The sequence below is a fragment of the Gallinula chloropus genome (genome assembly GCF_964237585.1).
Source record: "Gallinula chloropus genome assembly, chromosome: 20".
NCBI classification, from domain to species: Eukaryota; Metazoa; Chordata; class Aves; order Gruiformes; family Rallidae; genus Gallinula; species Gallinula chloropus.
Window position 1 is genome coordinate 1,740,619 of NC_140105.1, and position 16,696 is coordinate 1,757,314.

General features: G+C 49.8%; 1 protein-coding gene across 2 annotated transcripts in view; it reads left to right on the forward strand.

Annotated features, from left to right (window-relative positions):
• Positions 1-16,696, forward strand: part of GAS7 (growth arrest specific 7) — a gene marked incomplete at both ends in the record, with an annotated part of 68,454 nt that overhangs the window by 28,273 nt on the left and 23,485 nt on the right. Inside the window, 2 exons of one of the 2 annotated variants that reach the window (XM_084273494.1) lie at positions 13,550-13,621; positions 14,704-14,789. In XM_084273494.1, the coding sequence (XP_084129620.1) occupies positions 13,550-13,621; positions 14,704-14,789 (158 nt within the window). The remainder of the gene's footprint in view (positions 1-13,549; positions 13,622-14,703; positions 14,790-16,696) is intronic. The other variant, XM_084273495.1, reaches the window with a different exon arrangement.

The following is a 16,696-nucleotide window of genomic DNA, read 5'->3' on the forward strand; positions in this document are numbered from 1 at the left end:
GGAACTGTTGGGGTAAACAAAAAAAAAACCCAGTTGAAAAGTTGCTCAAGTCCAAGTCAGTTTGCCTGTGGAGACAAAGGAAAAAAAACACATGTAGTGGGACATCAAAGACAGAATTTTCAGTCCATATTTGTGAGTTTGTTTCACTGTCATGCTAGTAGAGAAGCAGACTTAACTCGCGATCTTATCAGCTGCTCAAGACCTGCCAAACTTGTATCACCTCCAGCTTACCTAAGATTCTGTGTCTACCTGTTTTTCTCATCATAAGCTCACAACAGCATTGCAAAACAGGGGCTTCTGACCAGAAAACACAGATTTCTTTAGCAGAAAGAGTGACAGAGTGACAAGGGAGGAGAGGACAACAGGAGTTCACCTTGTTCGTGATGGAGTTGAGCCCTCAGGAGTGACCAGTGGCATTCCTTGCACAGATAGCCTGGCCAGTCTCATGTTGGATGTGCACGTTCTTCCTTGGCTGTGCCGCAGAGTTGGATCTGCTGAGCCATGGAGTCACCATAAAGTCACATTTGATATGCAGGGCTTGGGGATTCCACCATGACACTCAGGAAGAATTCTTTGGCTTGGATCCGTATGATAAGTCCAAGACAACCTGCTATAAAACTGCAGTGTCCATCTTTCCTGTGTTTATCTCAAGTCTCCTAGGCTGGGCAGCTCACTGACTGCACCTGCTGACTTGCCTTAACTGCTTATTTATCCTGTTACTGCTGCAGCTGCTGATGGGAGTATCCAGATAAACAGTGGCATTTTTCATGGGGACATGGTGCCAGCATGCATCTCTGTCACAGGGTTCCATGGTCCTCCTTCCTGCTTTACCTCCATAGCATCATTCTTTCACCAGCGGGAGCTACATCTCTCTTCTGTCAAGGTTGCTTTCTCTTTATCATAGGTGTCACCAGATGATGAAAGCATGGTAGAGCGTCTGAGAGAGGTGTCAGTCACTGTTTAGTGCACAGTCACAGTAACCCAGAAGTCAGTTGAAGCTAGTGAGTTGGCCCTTAGTCTGATGCATGTAGTTAAAAGTCTTCTGCTCACTATTACCTGCCAACAGCAGTTGATCCAAAAGTCTTGGTTTGTAGTGTCATAACCATTTCTCAGATCTCCCAGGGACCAGTCAGCTCTCTACTGAGATGGATGATCAGACACTGGTTCAAGACCTCCACACTCTTCACGTTCTCTCATTATTTTTCTACCACAGGGATGTCTGTCTGTTTATCAACTTTCACACAGTGACTCAGTGGCTGGCTGCGTGTTGACTTGCTGTAAAACCACTCTAGGGGCGCCAGTCATTGCTAGAACATACCTCTTCTCTTAGCAGAAAGAGAAGGGGCATTGCTAACCCACCAGGGAATACTGGAGACCCTTTGTACCTTGCTTGCCCATGGTCTTTGTCCTCTGATTCTACAGCTGAGATAGTCTGACATGAGGCTTTGTCTCATCCTCCACATGTGCCTCAGGAGACTTGTGAGGGGTCAGGGAATACTGCTTTGGGTGCTGATAGCAATAGTGTCTCCCAGGAAGGGCACAAGAACCTCTCTTGCAAGAGTGTGCAGGTGCACCACACATCCTGGCAAGCCGTATTTGTAACTTCTCCTTGCAGGACAGAGCTGCAGCTTCAGCAGGGTGCCTCTGAAGAGGTGTGTAGGCACTGAAGAGGTATGTAGGCTCTGAAGAGCAGTGTAGGCTCTGTTTGGATACCACATAGGATGGGAAGTAACAGCCCAGAAGAGACTGGGTATTGAGTCTGCTGAGGGAGACAGTCCTTTGAGATTTCCCACCCAACCACTGTTGTGTCTGGTCTCAGCCAAATGCCAGCAATGTACCACATGTATTAACCCCATACAGATGGGTGCACCAAGCATACTTGTTAATATATAGAGTGTTACAAAATACAAGGATCTGGTTACATATATTTCCTAGTTAAACATGCCAGTCACTAGGGGGAAGTCACATGAGTCACTAGAGGGAAGAAAAGGGAACTTCTCAGAGGCTGAGGAAGAAATATTTGCATCTCCAAGGGGGTGAAGCAGTCCTTATTTTAATGTTCCTTATTGTAGACAAGGACTAAGTATTGTGAAACTCAGAGAGAAATGATGTTAATGGTTGGACTTGAGGATCTTAAAGGTCTTTTCCAACTTAAACAATTGTATTATTCTATGAAAGATTAAATGTATCTGAGTCCCCTTTAAAGGGCTCGGGAAGGAGCCTTCCCCAAGCCAAGAAGCTTCTCAGAGCTGTCAAATAAGTGCACATCATGATGAAGACTTTCTCATGGAGAACTCCTTGAAGGAAGGAAGGAAGGAGGTGAGGAAGGAAGGAAGTGAGGAAGGAAGGACTCCTCTCCATGCTCTCCTCAGCTGGAGCCCTGCTAGCCTCACCTGAGTGCTGTGTGCACTGTGGGTACCCTTTCCAGCTGCTTCTATCCAAGGATGCAGCTGCTGAGCCTCTGCCAACAGCACAGTGCTGCAGGAGCTGCCTCTGATCCCACCTTTTCCAGAGTGCAGAGGTACCCAGACCTGACCTGCCACTGAACACAGCTGATGTGAGAGTGTTACGTTGAGGTTTTTCCTTCAGGGCTGATGTTGGGTAGCAAATGTGGCACCATGTTACTGGTTGAAGAGCACTCTGCAAGGTCTCCTGTAGCCTGAAGCCCACAAATCCATGCTTTTGCTCTCTTTATACATACAACACGTCCCTTGGGCATTGCTATCATGCATCCTCCCCCTGGCTGTCCCTTCCATCACGTCTCTCATTCATGAGGTAGAAGACAGTCACTTATCTCAGCCATATGCTACGCAGATGTGGAAGCCTCAGGCAGAGGGTTCACTGTCTGTTCCATTCAATGTTGTATTTGGACATCCTCTGAGTGGCACATCCCTCTTCTGCAGCACTCCAGCTGTCCTGCATGCCCAGCCAGCTGCCTTGTCAGTCAGTGGGGGGCACAGCCCAGAGAAGGGCAGGGGCCCTTGTGAGGCCCCAGCTGGAGTCCTGTGTCCAGAGCTGGGACCCAACACAAGGAGGATGTGGGACTGCTGGAGAGGGGTCAGAGGAGCCACGGAGATGATCAGAGGGCTGGAGCAGCACCAGCCACCTTTCTGAAGGTGGTTTATCTTGGCTTTCTTGGTGGTTTTAGCACTGCCATCATGGACAAGCCATGGTTAGACAAGGTCCAAAAGTGTCCTCTCATGTGGCAGGATCCTGGCTAAACATTTTTACAGGCTCCAGGCTAAGCAGGTCTGTGAGCAGAGAGTCCACAGGCAGGGAAGGCTGCTCATTTACAGGAAGACAGGGCTTCAGAGCAGCAAAAGGCAGTTTTAAAGCTGCCTAGAGGAAAAGCAAAAGAGGAAAGGAGGCCATAGTTAAATTACAATAAGATGGTGCAAAACTACTTGGCAGATAGTGCTCAGAGCATGCTAATCAATGGTCCCTTGTCAAAGAGAAGTTTTAACCAAAGGAAATCCTGCAGGGATCTGCCCCAGGCTTCATTCTAGTCTGTATTTCCAGTAATGAATGGCATGTTGACATCGAGAATACTTATTCAGAAGTTAACTTTAAGTGAAGCTGGGAGAGAACATGGTGTGCTGAACAGAACAGGCTCAGAATCCACAATCACCCTGCAGCTGAAGGCACATGTGGGAAGAGGAGGATGTTGTTCAGTAAAGATCCAGTCAGGACTGGAGATTTCATCAGAAATAATTAAGTGACAAAGACAGGCAATGGAGCAGTGTACAGACAAAGACCAAGCAGCTCTGGAGGGTCTAAAACTGAGTCTGAGCCAGCAGTGTTGTGATAGAACAAAACCAGCCAGGCTTTTCCATGGTGTAAATAGGAAAGTTGTGAGGCGTGAAGTCATCCCGCAGCTTTACAGGGAAGTTAGAAAGCCTCAGCTGGAATATTTTATCATGTTTGAGTTCTGTGCTTCAGGAAAATGTGAGCCAGTTGGATAAAGCCCAGAAGAGAGTAGCAGGAATGATGGGAAACATGAAAAACAGGAGCTGTGGGTAAATGGTAAAAGATTGGGGCTATCTGTCCTGAGAAAGAAAAGATGGGGACATGCAGGGAGGCTTCAGGGGCAAAGCATGCTGTTGTGGAGGTGTGCTTGCAATGCCTGTAGTGAATAAAAGGCACAGTAACACACTGCAGTTGCAATGAGCACAAATCTAACTCTGCCTAGCTAAGGCAGGACAACATCAGAGTAGGGAGTTGCCTGGGAGTCTGTGTCACTGGAGGTATCTAAGAGCAGGTTATGCAAAACCATGAAGAATCACGTTGGACTTGCTTTGGGGCACAGCAGGGACAACAGGACTTCCTGAAATCCCTTTCAGGCCTGTGTTTTCAGTTTGTAAAGCCTGTAATCAACAATATTTGTCAGTGTAGAGGATGATGAATGCCTGGGACTCCCGTGGGAGTTGTTCTTTATTCATTATCTCTGTGTGTCCCCCCATTTTTACACAAGTCACATCTAACAGGGCTGTTGTCACTCAACTGCTGGTTTGCGTTTTCTGATTGTCTAAGCCAAAGAATCTTAAAACGAGCTCAGAGGAACATTTCTTGTGCTTCATTCCATGTGCACCTACATGCCCCTGTACTGAATATTCCCACTGTGCTCTGGGACAGATCCTGCTCCTCCCTGGGCAGTGCTGCCTTCTTTCTTCCAGGGAAAGGCAGGGTTAGCCAGCAGTGTGCAAGGGCAGCAGTAGCTGGTGGGCTCTGCACCTCTGCAGTGGATTTGCACAGGGTGGGGACACAGGGAGGGGACACAGTCGGGTGACACAGCCTTTGAAGAAGGTCAGCAGGCAGAAGCTATACAAGTTTTGGCTTGGTGGGGCTCTGTGCTGCTCCCTAGCTGAACCCTGGGTGTAGTTCTGCTCCCTGCTTCTGCAAACAGGAGGTGTGGGGTGACGGTCCATCTAACAAATTGTCTTTCTAAACATGCCTGGCACTGAACCATCTCTGCATCACCATGTGCTTCCTTCCTCACATGGTGCAGGAGCCTTTTCTTTTTTTTTTCTTTTAAACAGGTTTTTTACTTGTGGTGCTTCAGCTCTTCAGAGATGGTAACTTGAGTATGTACTTCCAGGGGAGGGAAAGTGGGTTTTCAGGGCCAAGTAACATCTTGATCCTTCTGAGCCTTCAAAATACAACAGACCCCTCCTCCCTCATGAGGCATGGATATTATTGTCAGCTGAGGCTGGTGTCCTTCCACTGTGGGATCTACTGCCTGTGCTGTCCCTACGTCTTATCTGGCCACAGGAGTACCCCTACCATACACGTTGTTGTCTGATCTAATTTTCAGTGTCTCTATGTGAAAAACACTAGGAGATGTGTTCTTAACTGGAAAGAAATAGAATTTATGAGATGGTGTCCTTATGTGGAAACAAAGATGTTAGAAAAATCTGTAATGAAAGGATTGGGGTTCTGGTTGGAACAAGCAGACCTGCACAGGTAAATGAGCCAGCTGACAAAGACAGCCCATTACTGTTTATCTCCCCTTGATGACCCAACTAGATGTTTATCATGCTTTGGAACTGGTTGGACTCAATCCTGAAACCCTTTGAAAGGCCTCTGACCTGTGAAAGGCATGCAGATTGAGGCCCAAGAGAATTTCACTATACCTGTCCTGGTTCTGGCCAGGCCAGAGTCAACCTCCCCAGGCAGCCAGCACAGGTGAGCTGAGTTATCCCAGAGGAGATGAGTCAGCCTGGGCTGTTTCCACACCCCCTGCCATCACTCTATAAAAGGGGCTAGTTGGGGAAGGGCAGGGGCTTGTTGTCTCCAGGACAGGCTGAGTGCAGCTGGGATGTCTGGTCAGTTGGTCCTTGCCATCATGCAGCACTCTATTCATCAGGTCAGTAAGGTACTTCTGTGTCAGCACTGGGTGTGAGTGGAACTGGCTGTTATTGTTCTATATTCATGGTGGTTTTTGTCAGTAATCCATCCCTGTCCCAACCCACAGAGACTCTGTCTGTCCTCTGGGAGTGAGTGAGCAGCATGTGGTGCTCAGCCACTGTCTGGGGCTGAACCACCACAGAACGTGCATGGGGTGCACAGGATGTGTGTCCAGTGCTGCACCCCATTTCCACACTGAGTTGTAGTGGCTGTTAACAACACCCCATCATGTTCCCCCAGGCACACGAATGGCTGCAGGTGTACCCACATGTTGGAGGGATGGTGCTGTGGGGGTGATTCGGTGCCTGAAAAGCTGCAGTGTTCCTGGGGGCTACTGGGTACCAGGAGCTTGAAGGCCAGACCAACAGCTCTCAGTTCAGACCAGGGCAAAGATCTTTATCCTGGGACAGGAAGCCCTGATGGGTTTAGGAAATGGGAGAAATACAAAAATAGGACTTGCTGGTGTAGCAGGGGTCGAGGGAAGGCATTTCTTTAAACACCATCATTATTCAAGCACTAAGAACCCAGGAGGCCCATGAGGGCTGGCAGGAAGGTGGTAGAGATGGAGACAAGTTGGCACGTATGACTTCAGGGATGTCTCAGAGAAGGAAACACCTTCCCCTGCACACCTTGTCTCACTCAGGGTAACCCCAGCATTTGACTTAAAGCTGCCCAGAGCCTTAGCTCAGTGTTACACAGGTCCAAGTCCCTCAAAAACCTTTTCTACACACTAGAAACTACTAACTCTGGTCTGAAATAACTGACTGATGTGTGCAGCACTCATGAGTTTGAGTCAGTGGCTGGAAGGGAACTACTTTTCTGCTGTTGGAGTAATAAATGGGAGAGCAGTGAGTGGTTATGCTGAGAGTGAGAAGGGCCTTCCCAGACTGCAGTATCAGCTGCTCCTCAGTGCTCTGTCCTTGTGCCCTTGAACCTTGAATCCTGCTCTGCCTTGGATTTCTCTACCCATCAAGCTGTAGATGTTAAGATCTCCAAGCCATCACTTGTCCATCTCCATACCCACACCTCCCCAGTTTCCCCAGGCTCAGCACACAGCCCCTTGTGAGCTCAGGCCCTGTGGTCCCACACCCTCTGTGCATCCCAAGGGAAGAGGAACTGCCTGTTTCAAGTGTGTAGGCAGCCCAAACGCCTTGTTACTTCCTTGTGAAGCTCCTGCTGCCCTGCAGAGGAGGAAGGTACTTGTATGGTCTGCAGCCCACCCTGCTCTGCCTTGATCCTTCCTGGTAGCCAGGGGGGTTTTAGGGTTGGCTGCTTTTGCTTCCCTGGGTTGGGAAAGAGTGTTGAGAACTGGGGGGCTGAGGGAGAAGGGGGTCTGTACATCCCATGAATGGGTTTAGGGATCCTGTTTGCAAACCAGGGGAGAGAGAAGTGTAGGGAGACTGGAGAGAGTGTGAAACACCCTTGTGCACAGCTCCCATGCTTCTGAACCAACCTGGCTGCCCATCAGATCCCCTTATTTGCTTCAGAAGAAATACAAACACAGGATTTTTGTTACTTTTTCCTTGCCAGCACTGTGCTGCCCTTCCTCTTGGCTTTACCTCAGCACACGGTGGTGTGCTCCATCCCTTGAGGCCAGCTGTCCATCTGCTTGGTCTCACAGGTCAGCTCTGGCATTGACCTGTGTGGTGAAGCACGAAACAAGGTCACCAGAAACTGCTGGTTAATGTGTGGCCTTCAGTATTGCAAATGAGCTGGCTCAGGTCTCAGCTTGATAAGTACCCCAGTGCTTCACACAGACTCCTCCATCTCTGCCTGACTCAGGCAAGGGGTGGTTGTGTGTGTTTTTAAGTGTTCATGTGAAGTGCTCCAGCCTTCCATGTGTGCATTTCACCCTTTAGCTGGGATTGCCTGTACCTGGCTGTGCACAGGGGTGTTCCCATCCCTTCCCAAGACCATGGCAGCAAGTCAGCAAGATACTCTGCTGTTCTTCTGGAATTTCAAGAAATAAATGTCCCCAGGCTCTTCTGGGTTGTGAAATCACTGTGTGTGAAGCTTTCAAAACCTTTCATGGATATGAGCTGATGGGAGGCTGTGAATGGGAAGAAACCCTGTCTGGGAGATGGAGAAGACAGAGTGCTGACATTGACATTCAAGCCAAAGCACATCTGGGCAACTTCTGTGTCTTTTGGAGGGAAGTGTGGGTAAGGTACAATAATTTCTGCCCTGGACATCTCCTACCTGATCATCCCTGTGAAGTCAGTGTGGTTACTTACTGCTGTTGTGGGAGGTTTGCTGCAAGCTTTTAACTGGCATTTTCAGGGCCCACAGCAAACAACACAGCACTGCTGGCCCCTACCTGCATTTCTTTGCAGTGCTGCATCCTCAGTTCAGGCAGGCAGGGCTGCTGGCAGCCCCACGCAGTTTACTGGGGCTGAGCATCCCCTTTCCCAGGACTAAATTGGCACCATCTGAAAGAAATGTGCATTTCTGAACTAATTGTCCAGTGTGACACTTCTTATCAGTAATGATTGTAGTTCTGTGTTGTGACTGTGAGAGGGGACGTGAGCCCAGGCACACGTGGTGGGGGAGGATGGAAAGATACAGGGTAGGGAAGGTGAGAAGCAGTCAGGGTGGGAGGGTGGAGGTGTGATGTGATCTCTGAAAAGTGTAAATAACTGTGTGCTTCATGTAGCCTCTTAAACACATCTTGTGTTCACTTACCCATCTTTAAGGAAACTGGGATGAGCAATCTCATCCCGTGACTGCCCTTTTCAGATGTGAGACTGCTGTGAGACACTGACTGAACAGTGCTGGCAAAGCAGATGATGCTGCACGTAACCTGGGCTGTAAAAGCACACAGCTGCTCAGCAGGGGTGGCCTTGGTGTGCCTCCTGAAAGGGGAACCCTAGGATCACACCACCACACCAAGTTCAAAGGTACCACGTGCCCAGAGTGCACAGCTACTACGTGGTTAACCATATGGTTGCTCAGTGTCTTTGGGAGTGGTTTACAGCTCTGCGTGGGTGGGAGATTCAGCAGGAAAATATTTGATTATGCTGAAGGAACTCTGCTGTGCTGCAGCTGTAATACCTCTGGCATTAGTCAAACAATAGCTCTCCAGCCACCTTGTCCATCACGTTAAAGATGACACGTCCTTGCGACACAGTGTGCATGTGGCTATCTGCAATCTCTCATTCTCAGCTGAGGTCAGCCTTACATGGTGTGTCCTCATTTCCAGGTTTTTCCTGTCTGTTGTGTTAAGTCTTTCCCATTTACTGAAGAGTTTTCTGTCTCCTGGAAAGCAGGAATTCCACTTTCATGTTATCTTGATCCTAATTAAGGTCCATATAGTCTCATTGCTACAAACATCGTTAGTAAAGTGTTACCTGCAACAGCAAGCTCTGGAGCATGGACTTTCAGGCAGCCCTGAAAGGTGTAACCACAAGTGGTCATTTCCCTGAATCTCAAGTCCAGCACTTCAGGGTTTTAGGATTTCTTAAGCTGCATGAAGAAATGTGCATGACTGAGTATCCTCCTGGTACCCCCTGCCAGCTCTTCTGTTTTGTCTTCCTAGGCACACTTTCCTCCACCTTTACTCTCCACTCAAGTCCCTGATACAGCTGTGCACCTACTGCAGCCTGCCTGCTGAGCCCAGGAAGGGCAGAAACAACAGGTCCTGCTTTTCTAGCTAGCACCCAACCAACTGCTGAAGCTCAGTGCCATAAACACACTGCATTCCCCTCTCAAATCCAGTGATAGGGATCTTAAACACCCTATGGCTCATGAGCAGCTGAGTTCTTTCCATCCAGCACAGTGCTGTCTTCATCTTGCAAGAAAATTTTCCAGGGCACCAAACCAGTATCTGCTAAAGCATCCCAGTCTGAGTGGTTACATGTCAAAGCCCCATTGGAATACATATCTGGAAGCCACCAGTCTTCATCCTCCTCGTGCCTGGTCTGAAGGCTGTTGATGCCTGGCACAACATGGGCAAATAAGAGATGGTCACAGTGGTTGTGGTCATCTTGTATGTGACACCTTTGTCATCAGGATGCTCGCTGGGTCAAAGAATATCCATGGAAACTCAAAGGGACCTCTGTGTGTTTGAGGTTCCCCACCCTAAAATCTACCCTGCACTGCATTTAATGTCTCATAGCTGCCATGCAATGCCAGAGCTGGGAGCACCCTGACATTACTATGTTGCAAGCTCAACCATTCTGTCCTAAGACACATAATTTTTAAGGATTGTAAACATATAAAAAGAATTAAATTGGGAAGTGCTCTGAAACCTCCCTGCTGTACCATCGTAAGCTAGACTTTAATCAGCAGTATGAAAGCAGCTCTAGTAACGCTGCATTTCAGGGGGTAATTGGAGGATGACAAAAGACTAAGGAGGAGAATTTTTTGCCCTGTGATCACACAGTGATACTTGCATTTTCATTGATGCTGTTGTGAGTGGGGAAGGGCACTGAGAGTGGCCAAGCCAGTAAAGGAAATGCACGTGAGATCTATCTTGCAGCACAAGCTCAGCCTGGAAGGAACCTGGCTAAGGGTGGCACTGAGGCTGTTGGGAACAGTTGGTCTTTTTATAACTTTACCTCTAAACTTCACCAAATCTATTTTCAGAGAATAAACAAAAGATTTTATCTTTGCTTGGTTGGAAACCAACCTCAAAGTGAGCTGCAGGCATGCCATTTCTCTGAGAGAAATGACCCAGTGGTTCAGCTAGACTGATGTTCCTGGAATTCCTGGAGTTCCTGCCCAGCATACCTTTCTTCCTCCCTGGGAGCCAGGGTGCACATGTCAGCCTGGGGCTCCACAAAGCCAGAGGCATTAAAGGGGCCGTCTCCTTGAAGACAACCAGCACTGCAGAGCTGGAAAGCACTGAGGAAGTTCACCACTTGCTGTCAGTTCCTGTTCTGAAGTAGGTGCCTGACCCAAAGGAATATAACCTTAAGGAGTTCCTCTGCCTGTTACTTTTCCATCTCTGAACCAGTTAAGGAGCTCTGAAGGATTTAGTCTGTGGGTTGAGGTTTTTCTTTCACATCTCACCAGCTATGGTCAACACTTACTCCAAGTAAACTTATGACCTGCAGCTGAAATCCAGAGTCATCTGTGGAGACACCTACGAGATGGTCAAGCATTTTTATTACATGGCTTTTTCTCTGACAGCTAAAGCTTTTAGTGCTGATTTCCCTCTGATCCTGGGTGCCCCAGCTAAAGGGTGGTACAGAAACCTGTCCTGATAAAGTGGCCTAAAACCTAGAAAAGCAAACTATGTCTTGGAAAGTGCTGGAAATAGCATTATCACCACTGAGCCTGCAGTGAAGGGACTCCTTTTGTTGCACAGTGTTTGCAAAAGGAGGGATGTGATACAGGTCCCAGCTTCATTCTGAAAGATCAAGGACTGTTGTCAGCAGTTCTTCCCACACTGCTGAGGTAGCAGCAAGCACATCTACCCTCAACACATGGACTGAAGGCTTCAAGACCTCTTGGATTGTGCCTTTCTCTGTGGCACTGTTCTGGGACCATGGATCAAAGCTGTGTGACAGCCTCAGTGAGGGAGCTGGGGGTGTTCAGCCTGGAGAAGAGGAGGCTGAGGGGAGACCTTCTCCCCACCTCCCCTGCCCTGCCAGGAGGGTGCAGAGAGGTGGGCGATGGTCTCTTCAGCCAGGGGACAGGAGATGGGACAAGGGGCAATGGGCTCAAGCTGCCCCAGGGCAGGGTCAGCTCAGCTGGGAGGGAAAAGTTCTTCCCTGGCAGAGTTGTGGGGCTGTGGCACAGGCTGCCCAGGGAGGGGCTGAGTCACCCCCCTGGGTGTGTTTAACAGAGGGGAGATGAGGTGCTCAGGGAGCTGGTTTAGCTTAGGATGGGAATGGTTGGACTTGATGATCTTAAAGCCTTTTCCACCCTTGTGATTCTGTGACTCTGTGGCTGATAGTCTCATCAAGCATTTTCTAGTTTGGTTTAGTTGTGAGTCACACACACACACACACCCCCCCATCCCTGTTCCCTTCTCATCCCGATGGAGCTGCCCAGCACTCTGGGATGGTGCGGTGCTACCCTGGCAATCGGGGCTGCTCCCACTAGATGGCACGACAGCAGTGCAGGCCTGGGAGGCTCCTTCCATCCCTGCCCGGCTGCCTAAAGCATCCCTGTTCTCTGCACAGGAATGGGGTTATTTTTTGCTCTCGAGCTCAGAATAAATGGGGCTAAACCCCTGCTCTGGCAGGGGGCTGGACCCGATGATGTCTCGAGGTCCCTTCCAACCCCTGATTCTGTGATTCTATGGTTCTTGGAGCTCAGACAAGCGCCCAGCCAGGACAGGAGGCACTGTGTGCCCTGTCCGAAATGCTGACCCCCAGCCCCTGCCCTGGCTCAGCCTCTCCTGCCCTTTGCTGCTTGGCCACATTCACCCAGAATATCGAGACCCAGGATTTCAGGCTGGGTTAGATGTCAGTTGGTTGGGATTTTAGTAAAAATTCCCAGAGTTGTCCTTTGTCTTCATCACACTGACTTGCTTTGTTTCCCTATTCCCCACTGGCAGCGTTACCTGATTCGGTACCAAAGGAACCCTGGTTGGGTTCTCTAGCCAGACCCATGCAGAAGCTGCTGTTCTCATTTCACCAGCTGCTGTTTGCAACTTTTACAGAGTCACCTTCTGCATTTAGCAGGTGGTCAAAACATTTTCCATTCGCTGAGAAAAAAAGAGCAGAGTGGTTGCAGTCCAGAGGAAACTGCAGCAGCAGCCTCTGGAGAATCAAAACATGCGTGTGCCTGTCCCAGGTGCTGGTGGAAACCAGGACATTTGCCAGGAAAATAAGGGGTTTTGAGGGGGAAAAAAAGATGCTGTGGCCTGTGTATATGTCACTAAAACCACATCTTTGAGTCATTCACTTAAACTTTACATATGGAAAGCAGGGACAGAGGCACTGGCACTGTCCAGTCCTCCTTTCTGGGGTTAAGACCACGACTGGCTGTGCTGCAGGTGCTGTGGTTGGTGTGTGTGTGTGCTGCAGGCAGGAGCCAGGCTGGGCTGGATTTAACACACCTGGGAATGCTGCCTATGCAGCTCAGACAGTGCCAGCAGCTTAGGGGCGGTGACCTGTGCCTGCAGCTGTACCCCTGCTTTCTTGTGAGCACAGCCAGGGGCAGACCTGTGCTGGAAGAACCAGTGCAGCAGCTTGCTGCTTCCACCCATCCCTGCCTGCCTCTTCCACCCATCCCACCCATGGCTGGGAGTGGATTAAAGCTAAAGGAAGGAAGGTTTACATTAGATATTAGGGGGAAGCTCTTTGCAGAGACAGTGGTGAGGGGCTGGAACAGGCTGCCCAGAGAGGGGGTGGGTGCCCCATCCCTGGGGGTGTTCAGGGCCAGGTTGGATGGGGCCCTGGGCAACCTTGTGTAGCTCCAGGCCTGGAGGTTGGTGTCCCTGCCTGTGGCAGGGGGTTGGAGCTCTGGGACCCTTGGGGTCCCTTCCAACCCTGACCATTCTATGATTCTGTGGCTGAGGGGCTGGGAAGCAACAGCAGAAAGAGATGGGAGGTGCAGCGTGCAGGAAGGTCCTCACAGGGTGAGAACCTGGTTCATGAACACTGAGGGACAGACCCACTTGTGTGTGTGTAAGACAGAACTCCAGTGTGTTGCAAGGCCTCCATCACCCTTACACTGATGCTTCCTTCGACAGAAACGACTTGGGAGCGGCCAAGCAGCGTGCCTGGGACCCCGAAGAGCCCTGCCTCACAGAAGAGCGCTGCAGGTACTGTTGGAGGCTGTGTCTGAGCTGCATCTGCTGCTCCACAGCTCAGCAAAGCCAAGGACAATGCTGTTTACATGTGGTGTGTATTTAATGTACATGGCTATGGGAAGTGCCCTGGTCCTATCCCTCTGTCCTGGTCAGGCCCCACCTAGAGTGTTGTGTCCAGTGCTGGGCTCCCTGGGATAAAACAGCCAGGGATCTCCTGGAGAGAGTCCAGAGGAGGCTATGAATGGGATGAAGGGCCTGGAGCATCTCCCCTGCAAGGAAAGGCTGAGTGAGCTGGGGCTGTTCAGCCTGGAGAAAAGAAGCCTGAGAGGGGATCTGATCAATGGGTATCAATATCTAACGGGTGGGACACAGGGGGACATGAGCAGCCTCTGCTCAGTGTCTGTGGGGACAGGACAAGGGGCGATGGGCTCAAGTTGGAGCACAGGGAGTTCCAGACCAATATGGGGAAGAACTTCTTCCCAGTGAGGGTGAGGGAGCCCTGGGACAGGCTGCCCAGGGGGTGTGGAGTCTCCTTCTCTGGAGAGATTCCAGCCCCGTCTGGACACCGCCCTGTGTGACCTGTCCCAGGGACCCTGCTCTGGCAGGGGGTTGGACCCCATGGGCTCTGGAGGGCCCTTCCCACCCCTACGATTCTGTGATTCTGTTTGTGAAGTGTAGCAGAGTAAACGTGGTGGGCATTTCCCTTCTGATTCACCTTCTTGCCTGCTGTCTGAACTGTGGGCTCAGACCTGAGGTGGCTCCTTCCCTGGAGATGGGGGCAGATGGAGGCAGCTCAGTAACTCCTGGTAAGAGCCTGAAGCAAGATCCTAAGGGTGGACTGGACCCAAGGGCTGAGCTGCTGCAGATTGTAGTTCTGGGGTCTTTATGGTTGGCTCTACCACATCCCATCACCAGCCTGCTGGCACGAGGAAAAGCATCTGTGGTTTCTTGGGCTGGAGGCAGTGAGCACTGGTGACTTAAAACAGGCACCAGGATTTCTGTCTGTATAATCAATTAAGTGATTAGTTTTTAAAATATGCAATTGTTATTTGCCACCAGCAGCAAGCCTGCTAACTCTCAATCTGTCCTTACAGTGAATGGCTACCACATCTCTGGGACCCCAGCACACCAGCTCGACTCTGGTCATATGAGCCTCCGAAAAGCCAGTGGGGACCCTCAGGTAAGTCCTGGGGAAAACTCAAACACTGGTATCCAAGAATAAATTGGTCTCAACTTAAGTAGTTCAGGAAATTACCCAGAGGAGGAGATGAAGAGGCATTTTCTTTTAGAAGCTGTCAGCTCAGACACATGTTGCATCTAGAATAGTCTTTGTGTCCAGCTGGTAAAGCAGTACAAAAGATACTTAGGAATTTTTTTTTTGGTCTCATTAACTCCTTTCTGCAAGATCCACCAAGCCACTTCAGGCTCTGTTAACAACCCTCCACATTTTCCTGCCACTCCAGCCTGAAGCCCCAGCCTGTCTCCAGTACAGTCCTCTCTCTAGTCTCACACATCTGTCTGTCTATCACTGTATTTTCCTGCCTTCCCTCCCAAAGACAGTATTCACAAAGAATTTGTCTGAAGCTTTTTTCTCAATGACTTCATCCATCCCTGCATGTCCTTCCACAGACCCTCCTTTGTGCCTTATATAGCCCGTGCTTCACCCATATCACCCCCCTCCACCCCGTCCCTGGGCTTGTGTTCAAGTCACTGACTTGTGGACAGCTGTTCCTCTCTGCCTGTTTGTCCAAATTTTCAATAAACACCCCTGCACTTCTTCTTGCACCACTTCACATCCCTGGGAGAGTTTTCCCCAGAGATGCAGCACTGGGACCCTCTTCCAGCTCCTCCCCTGAAGCTCTTGGCTCTCTGGGCTGCACTCCCACAGGGGTGTGCTCCCCTGCCTGCTGGTTTTCACCCAGTGGTATGTGATCCAAGTTCTCTGTTTCACTTCTGTAGTAACTGGTAGGTTCTTCTGCAGCTCAACTAAATACTTCCAGTGAAAAACACGTTTGGTGTGTGTGCTGTTAGCATGCCAGCCCAGGCTGCCCGTTGCTCTCAGCATCCCTCTCGTGCTCCTTATTTCTTTGTCTGAATTTTGTGTTGTCTACAGACTGTCCCTCTTTGCCTCAACCCACTTTCTCTCCTCCTGCCTTCTAGGTAGCAGCCTTCAGCCTTCACCCTCATGGGTCTGTGTCAGCTAACTCAGAATTTTGGGTTTAGCTTGCCCACCACTGGATTCACAGCATTCCCTGTGATACTGCCCCACACTTTGGACTCCCTGTTCCTTCCACATCAAACATCTTGCACTTAACTGTGCTGTGCTGACACTTCTCTGAGCTGCTTGCACAGCCTGGGGGCAAAAGTGGTTCAGAAGCTGATGTGGTGCATTAACTGACAGCCCTGTCCACAGCTCTGCTGTCGAGTCCCTCAGAGAACTTAGATAAACTTGCAGGCTGGACTTATTTTTTAAAAAAACTGTGTTAATCCTTGTGCAACAACCCTAATTACTCAGGGTATCTGATTCAGAGTATTTTTACAGGGGGCTTGACATGCAGGTCAGATTAAATGACCCCCCCCGAACTTCCTTTGTTACAACACTTAGTACTTTCAGATTTCATGGTGCTGAGCCTGACTCATGTTTATAGCCATCTTTTTGGTCAAATTCCCATCTGAGATACACAGGCAGCCCATCACCATGGCCTGGTTTGCTCAGCCAACTCAACCCTCACGACTGACAAAAATCCCTTTCATTAACTTCAGGAACTTCAGCAGCCTCCCTGAGACTTTCTTTCCACTGCTCCTTTATGAGGGGTTTTTCCAAATTGCAGCCCTGGCTCCATTCCTGCTTTGATCCTACAACTCATTTTGGATCTGTAACCAGCTGCTGGTACCCCTGGTTCTGAGACCAGCTTGTGCCGCTGTCCCCCTGGGAGCCTGCTTGTCCTGGGACCTGTGGCTGACCTGCAGAAGAGTCCTTAGTAAGGAAAACATCTGCCCATCAACTGTTGGTTGCAGGGAGCTGCTCTCTACACCCTCAAAGTCTCACATTGGGCCATGCCAAGCTGCTCTGCCTTGACTGTCCTT